The 24,097-nt window shown below is 29.0% G+C and overlaps 1 protein-coding gene across 1 annotated transcript; it reads left to right on the plus strand.

Annotated features, from left to right (window-relative positions):
• The first annotated feature begins 21,836 nt into the window (after window positions 1-21,836).
• LOC131650075 (uncharacterized) lies at window positions 21,837-23,338 on the plus strand. The gene is made up of 5 exons (XM_058919816.1): window positions 21,837-22,034; window positions 22,116-22,318; window positions 22,421-22,746; window positions 22,849-23,115; window positions 23,250-23,338. The coding sequence occupies exons 1-5, from the start codon at window positions 21,837-21,839 to the stop codon at window positions 23,336-23,338; spliced, it is 1,083 nt and encodes a 360-aa protein (XP_058775799.1).
• Window positions 23,339-24,097: the final 759 nt, after the last annotated feature.

Raw genomic sequence — 24,097 nt, forward strand, 5'->3', positions numbered from 1 at the left:
ATTTTGTGCGACCTAGTGTCTCACCGTGGGGAGCTCCAGTGTTGTTAGTAAAGAAGAAGGATGGTGGGATGAGACTATGTATTGATTATCGTCGGTTGAATAAGGCCACCATCAAGAACAAATACCCTTTGCCTAGGATAAACGACTTGTTAGATCAATTGAAAGGAGCCTGTGTGTTCTCGAAGATTGATTTGCGGTCAGGTTATCACCAAATCCGTGTGAAGAGCTCAGATGTGCCCAAGACTGCATTTAGAACCCGTTATGGTCATTACGAATTCTTGGTGATGCCTTTCGGTGTTACGAATGCTCCAGCTGTTTTCATGGATTATATGAATCGGTTATTTCAGCCTTACTTAGATCAATTTGTGGTAGTCTTTATCGATGACATTCTTATTTATTCTCGTACTCCACAAGAGCACGAAGAACACCTGAGGATTGTTCTGTCGGTACTGCAAGAAAATCAATTGTTTGCTAAGTTAAGTAAGTGTGAGTTTTGGATGACAGAGGTAAGATTTCTTGGTCATGTTATATCTCAAGGAGGTGTGGCAGTGGACCCGACAAAAATTGAAGCGGTAATTAATTGGGAGAGACCGAGCAATGTCTCAGAAGTCCGAAGTTTCTTGGGCTTAGCCGGCTACTACAGAAGATTTATAAAGGGGTTTTCTCAATTGGCTTTACCAATGACTAGACTTACTCGGAAGGAGTGTCCTTATGATTGGGATTCGGGGTGTGAACAGAGTTTCATGGGCTTGAAGGAAAGATTGACGACTGCTCCTGTTTTGATCGTTCCTGACCCAAATAAGTCCTATGAAGTATTTTGCGATGCTTCCAAGAAAGGATTAGGAGGGGTTTTGATGCAGGATGGTCAGGTGGTAGCATACACATCTCGACAGTTAAAGGTTCACGAAGAGAATTATCCAACTCATGATTTAGAATTGGCTGCAGTTGTTTTTACCCTAAAGGTGTGGCGTCATTACTTGTATGGAGTTCATTTTGAAATGTTCAGCGACCACAAGAGTTTAAAGTACCTATTCGACCAGAAGGAGTTGAATATGCGTCAGAGGCGGTGGATGGAATACTTAAAGGATTATGATTTTGACTTGAAGTATCATCCAGGCAAAGCAAATAAAGTGGCGGATGCTTTGAGTCGGAAGGTGTTAAAGAGGGCCGAATTAATGATGTCAGAGTATGCATTATTGGAGAAATTTCGAGATCTCAACCTTCAATTTGTTTGGACCCAAAATGGAGTATTGATGGGAAACTTGAATGTTAATTCTACTTTGAGAAACGACATCCAACAAGCACAAGCGTCTGATACTAAGTTACAAGAGGTGTTGGTTCAACCAGGTTTTACTCGAGCTACAGATGGGGTGATTATGTTTAATCAGAGGATTTGTGTTCCGGATGATGCGTTATTGAAAAGAAGGATTTTGGATGAAGCTCACAAGGGTGCTTTCACGATACATCCGGGTTCTTCAAAAATGTACCAAGATTTGAAAGGGGATTATTGGTGGTCCGGAATGAAAAGAGATGTCGCAGTGTACGTATCAGAGTGTGCGGTGTGCCAACAGGTAAAGATTGAACATCAAAGGCCGGGTGGATTGTTACAACCACTAGAGATTCCAATATGGAAGTGGGATAGTATTTCAATGGATTTTGCGGTTAGTTTACCTCGTACTCAAGGTGGATATGATTCTATTTGGGTGATTGTAGATCGGTTGACGAAATCTGCACATTTCTTAGCCGTGAAGACTACTTACAAGGCAAGTCATCTTGCACGGTTGTTTATCGCAGAGATTGTGAAGTTGCACGGTGTACCCTCTAGTATCGTGTCGGATAGAGATCCAAAGTTTACTTCAAGGTTTTGGAGAGCTTTCCAGCAAGCGATGGGATCTAAATTATGTTTGAGCACGTCGAACCACCCTCAAACGGATGGTCAAACGGAACGGACGATGCAAACCTTGGAGGATATGTTAAGAGCGTGTGTGCTTGAAAGTAGAGGAAATTGGAAGGAGCTTTTACCATTGATTGAATTTGCTTACAATAACAGTTATCATGCGAGTATCGGTATGGCACCTTATGAGGCATTATATGGGAGAAAATGTAGAACACCGTTGTGTTGGTCAGAAATTGGTGATGATAGAATTTTGGGACCCGAAATTATTCAAGAGACCACGGACAAGATTAGAATGATTCGTGAGAAGGTTAAACAAGCACAGGATCGTCAGAAGAGTTATGCGGATAACCGCAGGAGGCCTTTGGAGTTTATGGAAGGTGACCATGTATTTTTGAAAGTTACTCCGAGGTTGAGGTTGAAAGGACCGTTTAAGTCAAGGAAGTTAAGTCCGAGATACGTGGGACCGTATGAGGTTCTAGAGAGGATTGGTGAAGTAGCTTACCGTTTAGCCTTACCACCTTCTCTATCAGAAATGCATGATGTTTTCCACGTGTCTCAACTGAGGAAGTTTATTCCCGATCCTCTCCAGCCGGTGTTACCAAATGCAATTGAGATAGAATCAGATTTGACTTTTGAACCCTTACCGAGCCGTATCGTAGGAAGAGAGACTAAAGTGTTACGCAACAAGGAGATTCCTCTTGTCAAGGTTCAGTGGGATGTGACGCATCCGGGCGATGCTACATGGGAACTTGAATCGGAAATGCGGGTTGCTTACCCTCACCTTTTCAGGTAATTCTTAAATTCGAGGACGAATTTCTATTTAAGTGGGGGAGGATGTAATACCCCGTATTAATTAAATGCTCTAATGTATTAACTGACACTGAGGTTTTATCAATTGATACGATAGAGATACTTTTGGACATTAAGTTAGTAGTGTTAACTTAAAGATATTTTTCCTTATATCCTTTCCTTTTGTTTTCTTCTTCATTCTTCACCAAAAAGAGAAAGTTAGAGAGAAGAAGTAGAGAGAAGGAAGAGCAAAGGAGAAAGAGGAGAAAAGCTTGGATCTTCACCATTTCTTCGCCGAATCAACTCATCTTCGACATCAACGACTCTTAATCGAGGTGGGTTCTAGTTAGAAACTTATAACTTTGATTGTGGATGAGAAATCATAAGTTTTGATTTAGGGATTGTATAGAGGAAATCTAGGTTTTGGATCGAATTCATCTATGATTATGAATAAGTGTTTACAATCCATAAATATATCATCTATAGGTTGTATCTATGCCTTATTATGATCTGGAACAGGTGTGAAAGGATTTAGATGGTTTTTGAACCATGGATCTGTGTATGAGGCAGAGCTGAGAACTGAGTTCTCGCGCGCTTCGCGGCGCGAACGGGGCTGCGCGGCGCGAACTATGCAGGTTTTAGGGGTTCTGCTTCTGCCTTCAGCACGCGGCGCGTACTGGGTGTCGCGGCGCGAACAGTTGGAAATCTTTAGAGCTTTGCTTCTGCCATAGGGTTCGCGGCGCGTAGACTAGTTAGCGGCGCGAACAGTGTTAGAAATTATAGTGGGTTGCTTCTGCCATAGGGTTCGCGGCGCGACCTAGTTGTTGCGCGGCGCGAACTGAAGCTTCCTTAACCAATTTTTCTTAACTTAATGGAAATTGTTTCAAGCATAACTTTTGAACCATAACTCTGTTTTAATCACCGTTCGAAGTGATAGGAAGCTAGAAGCGTGTACTTTCTAGTAGTATAGGTTTTGGGAACAAAGGGAGAATTATTTAATCGAGAATCGGGAAATTGCTTGAGTACTTGGGTTGGTTTCGTTCGAATTCTTGAGAACGTTATGCTTTTAGTATGATGCTTGTGTACTCTATAATTGTTACTGAGTTCTATTGCAGGTGGATTAGTATACCTTGTTATATGTGTTTATATCAAGAGGGTTAAATAACTACATTGTTATGTGAATAAAGCATAAGTGAGGAAAACTAGGAATTGTTAGGTTGTGTAGCTTAACAAAGAAACCTAGGATGAAACATTATATGGACATACGTGTTGGAATCTTATGAGGAAAGGCTAACAGGCCTAGTGGTTTGCGGAAGCGATCACCATTGTTGATGTATTAATCGGAACCGTAGTATTTTCTTTACTCTTTATTTTTCCTTTGAATGCTAACAGGCATTCACCGTGCAGAAAGGCACATAATCTTGGCAGGTTTGATTCCCGCTTTTGTGTACGAATGGAACCTACGGGTAGAGACTTGTGATGGTGTACGGGCCATGTGAAGTGACGATTCATGGGGAAAGGCTCATGAGTCCGAATCCATTTCGTATGTCAAGATTTTTCCAAAGGATTCATGACTCGTGCCACCTCCTAGACGTAGAAGGGGACGGGAATATGGGGATGCCTTGGTATTGGTTTCCGATTAATAATCTTGTGTTGAGTTGTTGAACTCTAAGTATGATTCCATATAATGTTAGTGTGTGAACTCAAGGTCTAGTTCCTTGTCTTGATTTGAGAGTGATAGGCTAGAACCGTGTAAAGCCGAGAGGATCCATAGGATAGGGAACTCACTGGGATTTTATATCTCACCCCATTATATATTGATTTCAGGTACTACAGGTTCCGCGAAGGGTAAGGAGAAAGAAGTTTGATTTCCTTATTCCTTGTTCTTATTTTGGATGTGGCGAAGCTTCCGTTGTGGAATTCTTTTGAGATCATTGTTTGATCTAGTTCTTAGCTTTTTATTTTGAACATCTTGTATGTATTATGCCAGTGTGTAGAACTTTAGTATTTGGGCATTAATATGTATAATGTGTTGTCTAGGAACTTATTGGTATTTCAGTACCAAATACTTGGATTCATGTATACTTATATGATTTGATGCATGTATTTATATATGGGTGTTACAATATTATAAATGATTTATGTTAACTTGTATTTGTTTGATCAATAATTAACTCCAAAGTGGTTAAAAATAACTATTACCTTTTGAACATGAGGATAATTACTATCTTTTGAATGCATGCTGGATTAATAAGGTTCAATATTTTAATTATATATTTGTTAGATTTTATTAAAAAAATTGTTATTTTAATCTAAGAAAAATTTTAAAGTTCTATAACATAGATATTTGTGGTTAAATTGTAACATGAAAAATTACTACATAATTTTTCAAAAAAAAAAAACAACTCTTAAAATAAGATTTTCTAAATTGTATTTAATTATAAATATTTTTCGATACTTTATAATTCAAAAAAGTCAAAGAAAATAGATAAACTACTTGAAAATAATTTGTATGAGGGATCATATAAAGATTTTTATTTTGAATTTTTTTAAATTATATTCTCTTTTTCTTATATAATTTTAAAAATACCTATTACTAGCTTAGTGATATTTAAATTTTAGAAAGACATATTACAAGCTATCTTAATAATAAGTGAGCAACTTATCACATAATATTCTAACTCATTGTCACACGATTTTTTCAAATAGTTTTTTAAATATTTTAATTTCAGTACATGTTTTATTACTAATTGTCAAATAAATAACATAATAATAATAATAATAATAATAGTAATAATAATAAAAATCATGATAAAAGTAAGTTATAACATAAAAATTTTAAAAAAAGAAGTAGAAAAGACTATGAATTCTAAAACAAGAAAGAAAGAAAAAGTTACCAACCCTTTGACTTCCTTCTGACTTCCTTCTTTCACTAGTTTTGTCTTCACTGATTTTTGTTTGTCCCTTTTTCATGAATAAAGGTTCCTATTTATAATAGTAAGATAGGTTTAAAGAATTAAGAACTCAATTAATTCAATTCTCTTTAATAAAAATATCAAATCTAATCAAATATTCAAATAACACAATAGGTCAAATTAAATCAATAAAGAACCAATCAAATAAAATAAACTTTCTTACAGTTTTGATTCCTATTTTACCTGATTTAGGAAATTGTTTACCCTATTTTAAATTTATATAGTTTTGATCATCTCATAATTTTGCATTTAAAATTAACAATGTTTTTATCTTTAAATGACAAATTACTTATGAAACATGACAAATAATAGTACATAAAATTATCGTAGAACTTTATAAATAAAAATATAAGTTAAAAAATGAACATCTCATTGATTTTCAATGCAAAAAACGAGAGAGGAGACTAGAATAATTTGAATTTAAAATAAGAGGACAAATTTAATGAATCCAATATCAAAATAGTAATGTAACCAATAAAATATAATATTTTCATATCTTAATCCGTTATTATTTTTAATAATTTAGAAAATTAATGTATTTCTAATAATATATTTTATTTTAAAATAAGGGATTTTGAATCAAAATAAAAATATGGCTCCAACATTTTAGTAGTATTATTAGTAATTTGTTACAATTTTTATTTACAAAGACACATATATCTATATATTATAAATCTTCATAAATTAGTCTATATATAATATCCTAATCAACATTAAATTTCATCTTATTACCATCATTATCAATGAAAATATTTAATAATTTCACCTATAGAAATCCCAAAACCCTAATCAAAATCTAAGTTTAATTCCCTATCTTATATGGGTGAAAATTGAAGACATAAAAGCAATAAAAAGAAATTTAGTAATAATTAATTTTAATATTAATATCAAAATTTTATAGTAATATTAATATTAGTATTTTTTGTATTCTAAAATAATCAAATTTTCTACTTTTTGGGCGATATAGCTATTTTCGTAGAACATGTTTTTTTCAATATCAATATATTTTGATGTTAAAAGGAAATATGTGTTATAATATATTATTATACTATTTGTTATAAATTTTGATATATATATATATATACACACACACTTTGATGCACCTTGACATAATAAAATCTAAAAATATGTAATCAACTAATCAAATCATATAACTTTTAAATATAAAGATCGTAAACTTCTAAAAATTAAAATCTTAATTATTCATCAATATAATACATAATTCTTATGTATATTTTAAGGCAAACGATTCAAATCAATTCCTGGATGATATTCCCATCCGCCATGTTTCTTCGACATATGAATTCTAAGACCTCCTTCCGATGAAAGGATTTGATTGCATTTTGGACATTGTTTTGGATCATTTTCTTTGTGAACACTCATATGCCCATGCAAAGCTTGAAGAGAATTAAAGGATTGGTTACATCCTTGTGCATTACATCTGTATTCTCCATTCATTGTTCAACTGAATCAATAAAGAAATAATAAAATTGTATATATTAAATTAGTTTGGGAGAAAAATCACGAATATATACAATTAAAAATTTAATTATAATATTATAAATGATTTATGTTAACTTGTATTTGTTTGATCAATAATTAACTCCAAAGTGGTTAAAAATAACTATTACCTTTTGAACATGAGGATAATTACTATCTTTTGAATGCATGCTGGATTAATAAGGTTCAATATTTTAATTATATATTTGTTAGATTTTATTAAAAAAATTGTTATTTTAATCTAAGAAAAATTTTAAAGTTCTATAACATAGATATTTGTGGTTAAATTGTAACATGAAAAATTACTACATAATTTTTCAAAAAAAAAAAAACAACTCTTAAAATAAGATTTTCTAAATTGTATTTAATTATAAATATTTTTCGATACTTTATAATTCAAAATAGTCAAAGAAAATAGATAAACTACTTGAAAATAATTTCTATGACGGATCATATAAATATTTTTATTTTGAATTTTTTTAAATTATATTCTCTTTTTCTTATATAATTTTAAAAATACCTATTACTAGCTTAGTGATATTTAAATTTTAGAAAGACATATTACAAGCTATCTTAATAATAAGTGAGCAACTTATCACATAATATTCTAACTCATTGTCACACGATTTTTTCAAATAGTTTTTTAAATATTTTAATTTCAGTACATGTTTTATTACTAATTGTCAAATAAATAACATAATAATAATAATAATAATAATAATAATAGTAATAATAATAAAAATCATGATAAAAGTAAGTTATAACATAAAAATTTTAAAAAAAGAAGTAGAAAAGACTATGAATTCTAAAACAAGAAAGAAAGAAAAAGTTACCAACCCTTTGACTTCCTTCTGACTTCCTTCTTTCACTAGTTTTGTCTTCACTGATTTTTGTTTGTCCCTTTTTCATGAATAAAGGTTCCTATTTATAATAGTAAGATAGGTTTAAAGAATTAAGAACTCAATTAATTCAATTCTCTTTAATAAAAATATCAAATCTAATCAAATATTCAAATAACACAATAGGTCAAATTAAATCAATAAAGAACCAATCAAATAAAATAAACTTTCTTACAGTTTTGATTCCTATTTTACCTGATTTAGGAAATTGTTTACCCTATTTTAAATTTATATAGTTTTGATCATCTCATAATTTTGCATTTAAAATTAACAATGTTTTTATCTTTAAATGACAAATTACTTATGAAACATGACAAATAATAGTACATAAAATTATCGTAGAACTTTATAAATAAAAATATAAGTTAAAAAATGAACATCTCATTGATTTTCAATGCAAAAAACGAGAGAGGAGACTAGAATAATTTGAATTTAAAATAAGAGGACAAATTTAATGAATCCAATATCAAAATAGTAATGTAACCAATAAAATATAATATTTTCATATCTTAATCCGTTATTATTTTTAATAATTTAGAAAATTAATGTATTTCTAATAATATATTTTATTTTAAAATAAGGGATTTTGAATCAAAATAAAAATATGGCTCCAACATTTTAGTAGTATTATTAGTAATTTGTTACAATTTTTATTTACAAAGACACATATATCTATATATTATAAATCTTCATAAATTAGTCTATATATAATATCCTAATCAACATTAAATTTCATCTTATTACCATCATTATCAATGAAAATATTTAATAATTTCACCTATAGAAATCCCAAAACCCTAATCAAAATCTAAGTTTAATTCCCTATCTTATATGGGTGAAAATTGAAGACATAAAAGCAATAAAAAGAAATTTAGTAATAATTAATTTTAATATTAATATCAAAATTTTATAGTAATATTAATATTAGTATTTTTTGTATTCTAAAATAATCAAATTTTCTACTTTTTGGGCGATATAGCTATTTTCGTAGAACATGTTTTTTTCAATATCAATATATTTTGATGTTAAAAGGAAATATGTGTTATAATATATTATTATACTATTTGTTATAAATTTTGATATATATATATATATATATATATATATATATACACACACACTTTGATGCACCTTGACATAATAAAATCTAAAAATATGTAATCAACTAATCAAATCATATAACTTTTAAATATAAAGATCGTAAACTTCTAAAAATTAAAATCTTAATTATTCATCAATATAATACATAATTCTTATGTATATTTTAAGGCAAACGATTCAAATCAATTCCTGGATGATATTCCCATCCGCCATGTTTCTTCGACATATGAATTCTAAGACCTCCTTCCGATGAAAGGATTTGATTGCATTTTGGACATTGTTTTGGATCATTTTCTTTGTGAACACTCATATGCCCATGCAAAGCTTGAAGAGAATTAAAGGATTGGTTACATCCTTGTGCATTACATCTGTATTCTCCATTCATTGTTCAACTGAATCAATAAAGAAATAATAAAATTGTATATATTAAATTAGTTTGGGAGAAAAATCACGAATATATACAATTAAAAATTTAATTATAATATTATAAATGATTTATGTTAACTTGTATTTGTTTGATCAATAATTAACTCCAAAGTGGTTAAAAATAACTATTACCTTTTGAACATGAGGATAATTACTATCTTTTGAATGCATGCTGGATTAATAAGGTTAAATATTTTAATTATATATTTGTTAGATTTTATTAAAAAAATTGTTATTTTAATCTAAGAAAAATTTTAAAGTTCTATAACATAGATATTTGTGGTTAAATTGTAACATGAAAAATTACTACATAATTTTTCAAAAAAAAAAAAAACAACTCTTAAAATAAGATTTTCTAAATTGTATTTAATTATAAATATTTTTCGATACTTTATAATTCAAAATAGTCAAAGAAAATAGATAAACTACTTGAAAATAATTTCTATGACGGATCATATAAATATTTTTATTTTGAATTTTTTTAAATTATATTCTCTTTTTCTTATATAATTTTAAAAATACCTATTACTAGCTTAGTGATATTTAAATTTTAGAAAGACATATTACAAGCTATCTTAATAATAAGTGAGCAACCTATCACATAATATTCTAACTCATTGTCACACGATTTTTTCAAATAGTTTTTTAAATATTTTAATTTCAGTACATGTTTTATTACTAATTGTCAAATAAATAACATAATAATAATAATAATAATAATAGTAATAATAATAAAAATCATGATAAAAGTAAGTTATAACATAAAAATTTTAAAAAAAGAAGTAGAAAAGACTATGAATTCTAAAACAAGAAAGAAAGAAAAAGTTACCAACCCTTTGACTTCCTTCTGACTTCCTTCTTTCACTAGTTTTGTCTTCACTGATTTTTGTTTGTCCCTTTTTCATGAATAAAGGTTCCTATTTATAATAGTAAGATAGGTTTAAAGAATTAAGAACTCAATTAATTCAATTCTCTTTAATAAAAATATCAAATCTAATCAAATATTCAAATAACACAATAGGTCAAATTAAATCAATAAAGAACCAATCAAATAAAATAAACTTTCTTACAGTTTTGATTCCTATTTTACCTGATTTAGGAAATTGTTTACCCTATTTTAAATTTATATAGTTTTGATCATCTCATAATTTTGCATTTAAAATTAACAATGTTTTTATCTTTAAATGACAAATTACTTATGAAACATGACAAATAATAGTACATAAAATTATCGTAGAACTTTATAAATAAAAATATAAGTTAAAAAATGAACATCTCATTGATTTTCAATGCAAAAAACGAGAGAGGAGACTAGAATAATTTGAATTTAAAATAAGAGGACAAATTTAATGAATCCAATATCAAAATAGTAATGTAACCAATAAAATATAATATTTTCATATCTTAATCCGTTATTATTTTTAATAATTTAGAAAATTAATGTATTTCTAATAATATATTTTATTTTAAAATAAGGGATTTTGAATCAAAATAAAAATATGGCTCCAACATTTTAGTAGTATTATTAGTAATTTGTTACAATTTTTATTTACAAAGACACATATATCTATATATTATAAATCTTCATAAATTAGTCTATATATAATATCCTAATCAACATTAAATTTCATCTTATTACCATCATTATCAATGAAAATATTTAATAATTTCACCTATAGAAATCCCAAAACCCTAATCAAAATCTAAGTTTAATTCCCTATCTTATATGGGTGAAAATTGAAGACATAAAAGCAATAAAAAGAAATTTAGTAATAATTAATTTTAATATTAATATCAAAATTTTATAGTAATATTAATATTAGTATTTTTTGTATTCTAAAATAATCAAATTTTCTACTTTTTGGGCGATATAGCTATTTTCGTAGAACATGTTTTTTTCAATATCAATATATTTTGATGTTAAAAGGAAATATGTGTTATAATATATTATTATACTATTTGTTATAAATTTTGATATATATATATATATATATATATACACACACGCTTTGATGCACCTTGACATAATAAAATCTAAAAATATGTAATCAACTAATCAAATCATATAACTTTTAAATATAAAGATCGTAAACTTCTAAAAATTAAAATCTTAATTATTCATCAATATAATACATAATTCTTATGTATATTTTAAGGCAAACGATTCAAATCAATTCCTGGATGATATTCCCATCCGCCATGTTTCTTCGACATATGAATTCTAAGACCTCCTTCCGATGAAAGGATTTGATTGCATTTTGGACATTGTTTTGGATCATTTTCTTTGTGAACACTCATATGCCCATGCAAAGCTTGAAGAGAATTAAAGGATTGGTTACATCCTTGTGCATTACATCTGTATTCTCCATTCATTGTTCAACTGAATCAATAAAGAAATAATAAAATTGTATATATTAAATTAGTTTGGGAGAAAAATCACGAATATATACAATTAAAAATTTAATTATAATATTATAAATGATTTATGTTAACTTGTATTTGTTTGATCAATAATTAACTCCAAAGTGGTTAAAAATAACTATTACCTTTTGAACATGAGGATAATTACTATCTTTTGAATGCATGCTGGATTAATAAGGTTCAATATTTTAATTATATATTTGTTAGATTTTATTAAAAAAATTGTTATTTTAATCTAAGAAAAATTTTAAAGTTCTATAACATAGATATTTGTGGTTAAATTGTAACATGAAAAATTACTACATAATTTTTCAAAAAAAAAAAAAACAACTCTTAAAATAAGATTTTCTAAATTGTATTTAATTATAAATATTTTTCGATACTTTATAATTCAAAATAGTCAAAGAAAATAGATAAACTACTTGAAAATAATTTCTATGACGGATCATATAAATATTTTTATTTTGAATTTTTTTAAATTATATTCTCTTTTTCTTATATAATTTTAAAAATACCTATTACTAGCTTAGTGATATTTAAATTTTAGAAAGACATATTACAAGCTATCTTAATAATAAGTGAGCAACTTATCACATAATATTCTAACTCATTGTCACACGATTTTTTCAAATAGTTTTTTAAATATTTTAATTTCAGTACATGTTTTATTACTAATTGTCAAATAAATAACATAATAATAATAATAATAATAATAATAATAATAGTAATAATAATAAAAATCATGATAAAAGTAAGTTATAACATAAAAATTTTAAAAAAAGAAGTAGAAAAGACTATGAATTCTAAAACAAGAAAGAAAGAAAAAGTTACCAACCCTTTGACTTCCTTCTGACTTCCTTCTTTCACTAGTTTTGTCTTCACTGATTTTTGTTTGTCCCTTTTTCATGAATAAAGGTTCCTATTTATAATAGTAAGATAGGTTTAAAGAATTAAGAACTCAATTAATTCAATTCTCTTTAATAAAAATATCAAATCTAATCAAATATTCAAATAACACAATAGGTCAAATTAAATCAATAAAGAACCAATCAAATAAAATAAACTTTCTTACAGTTTTGATTCCTATTTTACCTGATTTAGGAAATTGTTTACCCTATTTTAAATTTATATAGTTTTGATCATCTCATAATTTTGCATTTAAAATTAACAATGTTTTTATCTTTAAATGACAAATTACTTATGAAACATGACAAATAATAGTACATAAAATTATCGTAGAACTTTATAAATAAAAATATAAGTTAAAAAATGAACATCTCATTGATTTTCAATGCAAAAAACGAGAGAGGAGACTAGAATAATTTGAATTTAAAATAAGAGGACAAATTTAATGAATCCAATATCAAAATAGTAATGTAACCAATAAAATATAATATTTTCATATCTTAATCCGTTATTATTTTTAATAATTTAGAAAATTAATGTATTTCTAATAATATATTTTATTTTAAAATAAGGGATTTTGAATCAAAATAAAAATATGGCTCCAACATTTTAGTAGTATTATTAGTAATTTGTTACAATTTTTATTTACAAAGACACATATATCTATATATTATAAATCTTCATAAATTAGTCTATATATAATATCCTAATCAACATTAAATTTCATCTTATTACCATCATTATCAATGAAAATATTTAATAATTTCACCTATAGAAATCCCAAAACCCTAATCAAAATCTAAGTTTAATTCCCTATCTTATATGGGTGAAAATTGAAGACATAAAAGCAATAAAAAGAAATTTAGTAATAATTAATTTTAATATTAATATCAAAATTTTATAGTAATATTAATATTAGTATTTTTTGTATTCTAAAATAATCAAATTTTCTACTTTTTGGGCGATATAGCTATTTTCGTAGAACATGTTTTTTTCAATATCAATATATTTTGATGTTAAAAGGAAATATGTGTTATAATATATTATTATACTATTTGTTATAAATTTTGATATATATATATATATATATATATACACACACACTTTGATGCACCTTGACATAATAAAATCTAAAAATATGTAATCAACTAATCAAATCATATAACTTTTAAATATAAAGATCGTAAACTTCTAAAAATTAAAATCTTAATTATTCATCAATATAATACATAATTCTTATGTATATTTTAAGGCAAACGATTCAAATCAATTCCTGGATGATATTCCCATCCGCCATGTTTCTTCGACATATGAATTCTAAGACCTCCTTCCGATGAAAGGATTTGATTGCATTTTGGACATTGTTTTGGATCATTTTCTTTGTGAACACTCATATGCCCATGCAAAGCTTGAAGAGAATTAAAGGATTGGTTACATCCTTGTGCATTACATCTGTATTCTCCATTCATTGTTCAACTGAATCAATAAAGAAATAATAAAATTGTATATATTAAATTAGTTTGGGAGAAAAATCACGAATATATACAATTAAAAATTTAATTATAATATTATAAATGATTTATGTTAACTTGTATTTGTTTGATCAATAATTAACTCCAAAGTGGTTAAAAATAACTATTACCTTTTGAACATGAGGATAATTACTATCTTTTGAATGCATGCTGGATTAATAAGGTTCAATATTTTAATTATATATTTGTTAGATTTTATTAAAAAAATTGTTATTTTAATCTAAGAAAAATTTTAAAGTTCTATAACATAGATATTTGTGGTTAAATTGTAACATGAAAAATTACTACATAATTTTTCAAAAAAAAAAAAACAACTCTTAAAATAAGATTTTCTAAATTGTATTTAATTATAAATATTTTTCGATACTTTATAATTCAAAATAGTCAAAGAAAATAGATAAACTACTTGAAAATAATTTCTATGACGGATCATATAAATATTTTTATTTTGAATTTTTTTAAATTATATTCTCTTTTTCTTATATAATTTTAAAAATACCTATTACTAGCTTAGTGATATTTAAATTTTAGAAAGACATATTACAAGCTATCTTAATAATAAGTGAGCAACTTATCACATAATATTCTAACTCATTGTCACACGATTTTTTCAAATAGTTTTTTAAATATTTTAATTTCAGTACATGTTTTATTACTAATTGTCAAATAAATAACATAATAATAATAATAATAATAATAGTAATAATAATAAAAATCATGATAAAAGTAAGTTATAACATAAAAATTTTAAAAAAAGAAGTAGAAAAGACTATGAATTCTAAAACAAGAAAGAAAGAAAAAGTTACCAACCCTTTGACTTCCTTCTGACTTCCTTCTTTCACTAGTTTTGTCTTCACTGATTTTTGTTTGTCCCTTTTTCATGAATAAAGGTTCCTATTTATAATAGTAAGATAGGTTTAAAGAATTAAGAACTCAATTAATTCAATTCTCTTTAATAAAAATATCAAATCTAATCAAATATTCAAATAACACAATAGGTCAAATTAAATCAATAAAGAACCAATCAAATAAAATAAACTTTCTTACAGTTTTGATTCCTATTTTACCTGATTTAGGAAATTGTTTACCCTATTTTAAATTTATATAGTTTTGATCATCTCATAATTTTGCATTTAAAATTAACAATGTTTTTATCTTTAAATGACAAATTACTTATGAAACATGACAAATAATAGTACATAAAATTATCGTAGAACTTTATAAATAAAAATATAAGTTAAAAAATGAACATCTCATTGATTTTCAATGCAAAAAACGAGAGAGGAGACTAGAATAATTTGAATTTAAAATAAGAGGACAAATTTAATGAATCCAATATCAAAATAGTAATGTAACCAATAAAATATAATATTTTCATATCTTAATCCGTTATTATTTTTAATAATTTAGAAAATTAATGTATTTCTAATAATATATTTTATTTTAAAATAAGGGATTTTGAATCAAAATAAAAATATGGCTCCAACATTTTAGTAGTATTATTAGTAATTTGTTACAATTTTTATTTACAAAGACACATATATCTATATATTATAAATCTTCATAAATTAGTCTATATATAATATCCTAATCAACATTAAATTTCATCTTATTACCATCATTATCAATGAAAATATTTAATAATTTCACCTATAGAAATCCCAAAACCCTAATCAAAATCTAAGTTTAATTCCCTATCTTATATGGGTGAAAATTGAAGACATAAAAGCAATAAAAAGAAATTTAGTAATAATTAATTTTAATATTCATATCAAAATTTTATAGTAATATTAATATTAGTATTTTTTGTATTCTAAAATAATCAAATTTTCTACTTTTTGGGCGATATAGCTATTTTCGTAGAACATGTTTTTTTCAATATCAATATATTTTGATGTTAAAAGGAAATATGTGTTATAATATATTATTATACTATTTGTTATAAATTTAGATATATATATATATATATATATATATATATATATATATATATATATATATATACACACACACTTTGATGCACCTTGACATAATAAAATCTAAAAATATGTAATCAACTAATCAAATCATATAACTTTTAAATATAAAGATCGTAAACTTCTAAAAATTAAAATCTTAATTATTCATCAATATAATACATAATTCTTATGTATATTTTAAGGCAAACGATTCAAATCAATTCCTGGATGATATTCCCATCCGCCATGTTTCTTCGACATATGAATTCTAAGACCTCCTTCCGATGAAAGGATTTGATTGCATTTTGGACATTGTTTTGGATCATTTTCTTTGTGAACACTCATATGCCCATGCAAAGCTTGAAGAGAATTAAAGGATTGGTTACATCCTTGTGCATTACATCTGTATTCTCCATTCATTGTTCAACTGAATCAATAAAGAAATAATAAAATTGTATATATTAAATTAGTTTGGGAGAAAAATCACGAATATATACAATTAAAAATTTAATTATAATATTATAAATGATTTATGTTAACTTGTATTTGTTTGATCAATAATTAACTCCAAAGTGGTTAAAAATAACTATTACCTTTTGAACATGAGGATAATTACTATCTTTTGAATGCATGCTGGATTAATAAGGTTCAATATTTTAATTATATATTTGTTAGATTTTATTAAAAAAATTGTTATTTTAATCTAAGAAAAATTTTAAAGTTCTATAACATAGATATTTGTGGTTAAATTGTAACATGAAAAATTACTACATAATTTTTCAAAAAAAAAAAAACAACTCTTAAAATAAGATTTTCTAAATTGTATTTAATTATAAATATTTTTCGATACTTTATAATTCAAAAAAGTCAAAGAAAATAGATAAACTACTTGAAAATAATTTGTATGAGGGATCATATAAATATTTTTATTTTGAATTTTTTTAAATTATATTCTCTTTTTCTTATATAATTTTAAAAATACCTATTACTAGCTTAGTGATATTTAAATTTTAGAAAGACATATTACAAGCTATCTTAATAATAAGTGAGCAACTTATCACATAATATTCTAACTCATTGTCACACGATTTTTTCAAATAGTTTTTTAAATATTTTAATTTCAGTACATGTTTTATTACTAATTGTCAAATAAATAACATAATAATAATAATAATAATAATAGTAATAATAATAAAAATCATGATAAAAGTAAGTTATAACATAAAAATTTTAAAAAAAGAAGTAGAAAAGACTATGAATTCTAAAACAAGAAAGAAAGAAAAAGTTACCAACCCTTTGACTTCCTTCTGACTTCCTTCTTTCACTAGTTTTGTCTTCACTGATTTTTGTTTGTCCCTTTTTCATGAATAAAGGTTCCTATTTATAATAGTAAGATAGGTTTAAAGAATTAAGAACTCAATTAATTCAATTCTCTTTAATAAAAATATCAAATCTAATCAAATATTCAAATAACACAATAGGTCAAATTAAATCAATAAAGAACCAATCAAATAAAATAAACTTTCTTACAGTTTTGATTCCTATTTTACCTGATTTAGGAAATTGTTTACCCTATTTTAAATTTATATAGTTTTGATCATCTCATAATTTTGCATTTAAAATTAACAATGTTTTTATCTTTAAATGACAAATTACTTATGAAACATGACAAATAATAGTACATAAAATTATCGTAGAACTTTATAAATAAAAATATAAGTTAAAAAATGAACATCTCATTGATTTTCAATGCAAAAAACGAGAGAGGAGACTAGAATAATTTGAATTTAAAATAAGAGGACAAATTTAATGAATCCAATATCAAAATAGTAATGTAACCAATAAAATATAATATTTTCATATCTTAATCCGTTATTATTTTTAATAATTTAGAAAATTAATGTATTTCTAATAATATATTTTATTTTAAAATAAGGGATTTTGAATCAAAATAAAAATATGGCTCCAACATTTTAGTAGTATTATTAGTAATTTGTTACAATTTTTATTTACAAAGACACATATATCTATATATTATAAATCTTCATAAATTAGTCTATATATAATATCCTAATCAACATTAAATTTCATCTTATTACCATCATTATCAATGAAAATATTTAATAATTTCACCTATAGAAATCCCAAAACCCTAATCAAAATCTAAGTTTAATTCCCTATCTTATATGGGTGAAAATTGAAGACATAAAAGCAATAAAAAGAAATTTAGTAATAATTAATTTTAATATTAATATCAAAATTTTATAGTAATATTAATATTAGTATTTTTTGTATTCTAAAATAATCAAATTTTCTACTTTTTGGGCGATATAGCTATTTTCGTAGAACATGTTTTTTTCAATATCAATATATTTTGATGTTAAAAGGAAATATGTGTTATAATATATTATTATACTATTTGTTATAAATTTTGATATATATATATATATATATACACACACACTTTGATGCACCTTGACATAATAAAATCTAAAAATATGTAATCAACTAATCAAATCATATAACTTTTAAATATAAAGATCGTAAACTTCTAAAAATTAAAATCTTAATTATTCATCAATATAATACATAATTCTTATGTATATTTTAAGGCAAACGATTCAAATCAATTCCTGGATGATATTCCCATCCGCCATGTTTCTTCGACATATGAATTCTAAGACCTCCTTCCGATGAAAGGATTTGATTGCATTTTGGACATTGTTTTGGATCATTTTCTTTGTGAACACTCATATGCCCATGCAAAGCTTGAAGAGAATTAAAGGATTGGTTACATCCTTGTGCATTACATCTGTATTCTCCATTCATTGTTCAACTGAATCAATAAAGAAATAATAAAATTGTATATATTAAATTAGTTTGGGAGAAAAATCACGAATATATACAATTAAAAATTTAATTATAATATTATAAATGATTTATGTTAACTTGTATTTGTTTGATCAATAATTAACTCCAAAGTGGTTAAAAATAACTATTACTGTAATACCCGACATCATATTTATTCCATCATTATAATTACTAATGAAATTGGTATAAAGTGAGATGGATAAATATGATGTATATTCCACAAATTGATCTTTAGTGTTAACTAAAGATATTAGTTGTAAGAGGAAGGGTATAATGGTATTTTCACCCTTAAGTAGGATAGAGTCATGTTTGGATGATCATTCTATTCCTTTTCAAAATCAGAATTTGTGTTAGAAGGGAAGGAAGGGAGAAAGCGTGAAAGAAGAGGAAGAAAGGAGAGGAGTCCCAACTTGGTCCAATTGTTCATCTTTGCATGCTACAGATTCTGTCCCACTTTTGCTTCTATCATCATCTTCATCCTTGCTACAGCATCATCTTCATCTGATTCTTTCTCTAAGGTGAGTCCTTAGTTAGATACCATGGGGTTTTACATGTAGAGGTTATAATTGGGGTTTAGGGATTGTGAGATAATTGATAAACATATGATGCTAAACATGTTAGTTTTTGTATTAATCCTTGCATGCTGGTGGTTCTGAACATATGTATGTTAGAAATTTGTTGGGTTTATGTTAGTGATGCAGGGAATCAATTATAGGACATTGGGACTGGTTTAGAAGCTTTAAAATGCAGAATTTTGAGTTCTGCTGGTGAAGTAACCGGTTACTTGGATGAGGTAACCGGTTACCTGGGAGCGAAAAGTGAAAAAAATGGATTCTGGGCTGAAGTAACCGGTTACTTGAAATGAAGTAACCCGTTACTCTGCATGCTGAGCAGAATTTTCAGAATTTCGAAAATTCATATCTCCCGTTTCGTACGCCCGATTGACGCGTACTATATACCGTTAGAAAGCTAATTAAATGTACTATCTAGGAAAATTGGCTTTGGTGTTTAATTAATATTTTTCGATATATCTGACATACCTTAAGTTGAAAGTGCGACACTGAAACTATGTAAATTGTGTGTAGTTGGACTAAATTAGCTCATTGTTTCTAATTGCTATATTTTGCTGAAATGAGAATGCTATATTATGATGAAATATGAACATTCTATTGATGCCCGTTGTTTTGGTTAAACAATCGGAGTTGTCTGTTTGTGTGCTGTTAACGTTTGCTTACGTGTGTGTGCTGAATCGAAGTAGACCCGGTACTAAGTTACGATTCGGACCACAGGTCCTTGAGTTGTCTGTGGGACTGCCCTGATCTTGGATCCCAGAGGCACATACCTGAACTACCGTTGCAGTGTGCTTGTGAGGGCCTGAAGGCGTTTTACTCACTTGCTGTATACACACTCGCGTGCTCGGTATGATGGCGTTATGCGGCTAAGTAAGCCTACGCATGACAGGTAAACCATCTCTAATGATGCCATGTAGGCTACATCATTAGGTTCCTACCCGGATGGGCTCATGCGTCGAGACGGCGTGTTACACTTGCTGTTAACACCACGTGCGTACAGATGGTTAATGGGACGGTGTCGCCTCTTAGGCAAGGTCACCTCGCAGCCTCGTAGGCTTGCGCGAACCCGTTTAACCATTCTTGCAGGGTGCTTGTGTAAGTCTCTCGACATATAGGCGTGGGTGAACCCACCGAGGGTGTGTTAGTAACTTAGTCTAGTGGTATTAACGTACTTCTGGATTCCCCGTCATGGATGCGGGTATTGCATACTTGGTTGCTATACAATGCGTATTTGCTTGAGACAAGTCCAATGGTGGACGAGTCGCTTGTTTTCTCCGTGCTTGTACCGGAAGTGAGAGTAACCCCGAATCCATGGTGGATTCGTGTATTTTTGTATGTTCCCTTTAGACCCGAGTGGACTAATAGGATAGGTGGACTCACTGAGATTTAGTAATCTCATCCCACTCCAATTATTATTTTTTCAGGTGGTTCGAGGCAAGATCGCGGTAAGGGAAAGATGGATTAGATCTCTTGGCGGTGCTTGGATGTTTCTTTTAGTTTCTCATCGTGCTTATTACTTTGTGTATTTTGGACATGTACCATTATGATGTACTTGTATTATGGCCATGATACATTCGGCTTTTTTGTACTCGTGTACTTCTACTTTCCGCTGCAAAACATTATGTATTTTGTTGTCTTATGAACCATTTATAATACTTTATGCATATTATTCTAGACAAATATGTGTGGGGTGTTACAGTTGGTATCAGAGCAGGTCGATCCTCGACTTTGCTAAGACACATCATAATGCAGTATAATTCTGCCTCATATGTGTATAATCAGTATGATTCCTTATGTCTTATTTATGGCATTGAGTCTGATCAGCTTGATTCCATGCGTAGGACAGACAGGGAGATGGCTGAGCAACGCAGAGGTCCCGGAAGGCCCAGGACTAGGCATGTGGAGCCCGAGCAAGAAGCTGGAGGTGCAGGCGTGCCCTGGCAACAGATGATGCAGCAGATGATGCAACAGAACCAGATGATGGCTCAAATGATGCAAGGCATGCAGGGACAACAACCTCCTGCTCAAGTTCCCGTTCCTCAAGCTGCAACTGGACCTGATTTTCGTGCCTTCTTCAGGATGGATCCTCCGGAGTTCGTTGGTGGACTTGACTCACTCTTGGCTCATGATTGGTTAGCTGGTATGGAGAGGGTGTTTCAAGCTATTCAGTGTACTGAAGAAGAGAAGGTGATCTTTGCTACTCAGAAGATGAAAGGACCAGCTCTTAGGTGGTGGAACACTGCATCTACTTACTTCACCACTCAAGAGATTCCTAAGGATTGGCAACACTTCAAAGTGGCATTCTTGGAGAAGTACTTCCCTAACAGTGTGAGGACTCAGAAGGAACGTGAATTTCAGAACTTCAAGCAAGGTGACATGTCTGTCTCAGAATATGCAGAGAAATTCGAGGACTTGGCAGACTACTCCAGACAAGCTGTTTATGCTCCAGATGAACTATGGAAGATTGATCAGTTCATGATGGGTTTGAGGGCCGACATTGCTCATAGTGTTTCCCAAAGAGAGTTCACCACTTATGCTGAATGTTTGAGGCAATGCTACGTTGCCGAAAACAGCTTGAAGAGGGTTCAAGAGGAGAGGAACCAGAACAGGACTAACTTTAGGGAGCAAGGGAGGTCTGCCCAAAACTTGAGGCCCCGTAATCCTCCCCCAAAGATGAAGCAAAGCCACGGTGACCGTTTTCCCCGACCACCCTTTTGTGATAAGTGTAGGAAGAAGCACACTGGAAATTGTGAAGCTTATCCGGGTAGATGTTTTGAGTGTGGCGAGCAAGGTCACATGATGAGGAATTGTCCGAAGAAGAGAGCTCCAGAGAAGACTGCAGGTCGAGTTTACACTTTGGATTCGAGAAAGGCCAAGGGAAACAACAATCTCATTGCGGGTACGTGTTATGTTAACAATCAACCTTTATGTGTTTTAGTTGATTGTGGAGCCACTCATTCCTTTGTCTCTACTGAGTGTGTTTACCGACTTGGTTTGGAAGCTACTCCATTATCCAATCCTATGATTATTTCTTCGGCAACGGATGATACCGTGGAAGCTCGACTAATTTGTAAAGATTGTTCAGTCTCTTTTAACGGTCGTGACTTCCCGATTGATCTAATTTGCTTACCCCTCAAAAAGCTTGATGTTATTCTAGGGATGGATTGGTTGTCTCTTAACTCTGTATACATTGGTTGCAAAGAGAAGGCCATATTCATTCCTGCTGAAGAGACTTCTTCTGACGATGCAATTGCCAAGTTGATAGAAGGTACAATCAGCTCGGTTAATTATCTCTTTTCTCAAGAAAGATCCTTTCTTTTAGTTCTTTCCAAGGAGCCTTCTGTGAGGATTGAATTGTCGGAAATTCCGGTGGTGTGCGAATTTCCTGATGTATTTCCTGAGGATATCACCTCTCTTCCTCCGGAAAGAGAAGCGGAATTCTCGATCGATCTTGTTCCTGGGACAGCCCCAGTTTCCATCACTCCTTATAGGATGTCTCCTATTGAACTCAGAGAATTGAAACGTCAATTGGAAGAGCTTCTTGCTAAGCATTTCATTCAACCCAGTGTCTCTCCATGGGGAGCTCCTGTTCTTTTGGTGAAAAAGAAAGACGGAAGTATGCGTCTGTGCATCGATTATCGTCAGCTGAACAAAGTCACCATAAAGAACAAATATCCTTTACCACGGATTGATGACCTCCTAGATCAGTTGAAAGGAGCCAGTGTGTTCTCGAAGATTGATCTTAGGTCAGGATACCACCAAATCCGAGTGAAGAGCTCAGATGTACCTAAGACTGCTTTCAGGACTCGATATGGTCACTACGAGTTTTTGGTTATGCCTTTTGGTGTGACTAATGCTCCGGCAGTTTTCATGGATTACATGAATCGAATCTTTCAGCCATATCTGGACCAGTTTGTGGTGATTTTCATTGATGATATTCTTGTGTATTCTCGCACTCCTGAAGACCATGAAGAACACTTGCGGATTGTGTTATCTACCCTTCGAGAGAAACAGTTGTATGCCAAATTCAGTAAGTGTGAGTTTTGGCTATCCGAAGTAAGTTTTCTTGGTCACGTCATCTCAGGAGGAGGCGTAGCAGTGGATCCTTCTAAAGTAGAAGCAGTAGTGAACTGGGAGAGGCCAAAGAGTGTGACTGAAGTCAGAAGCTTCCTAGGCTTGGCAGGCTATTACCGGAGATTTATCATGGGGTTTGCTAAGTTAGCCTTACCATTGACAAAGCTTACGCGTAA

The sequence above is a fragment of the Vicia villosa genome, linkage group LG2, assembly GCF_029867415.1.
Source record: "Vicia villosa cultivar HV-30 ecotype Madison, WI linkage group LG2, Vvil1.0, whole genome shotgun sequence".
In the NCBI taxonomy this organism is placed as follows: Eukaryota; Viridiplantae; Streptophyta; class Magnoliopsida; order Fabales; family Fabaceae; genus Vicia; species Vicia villosa.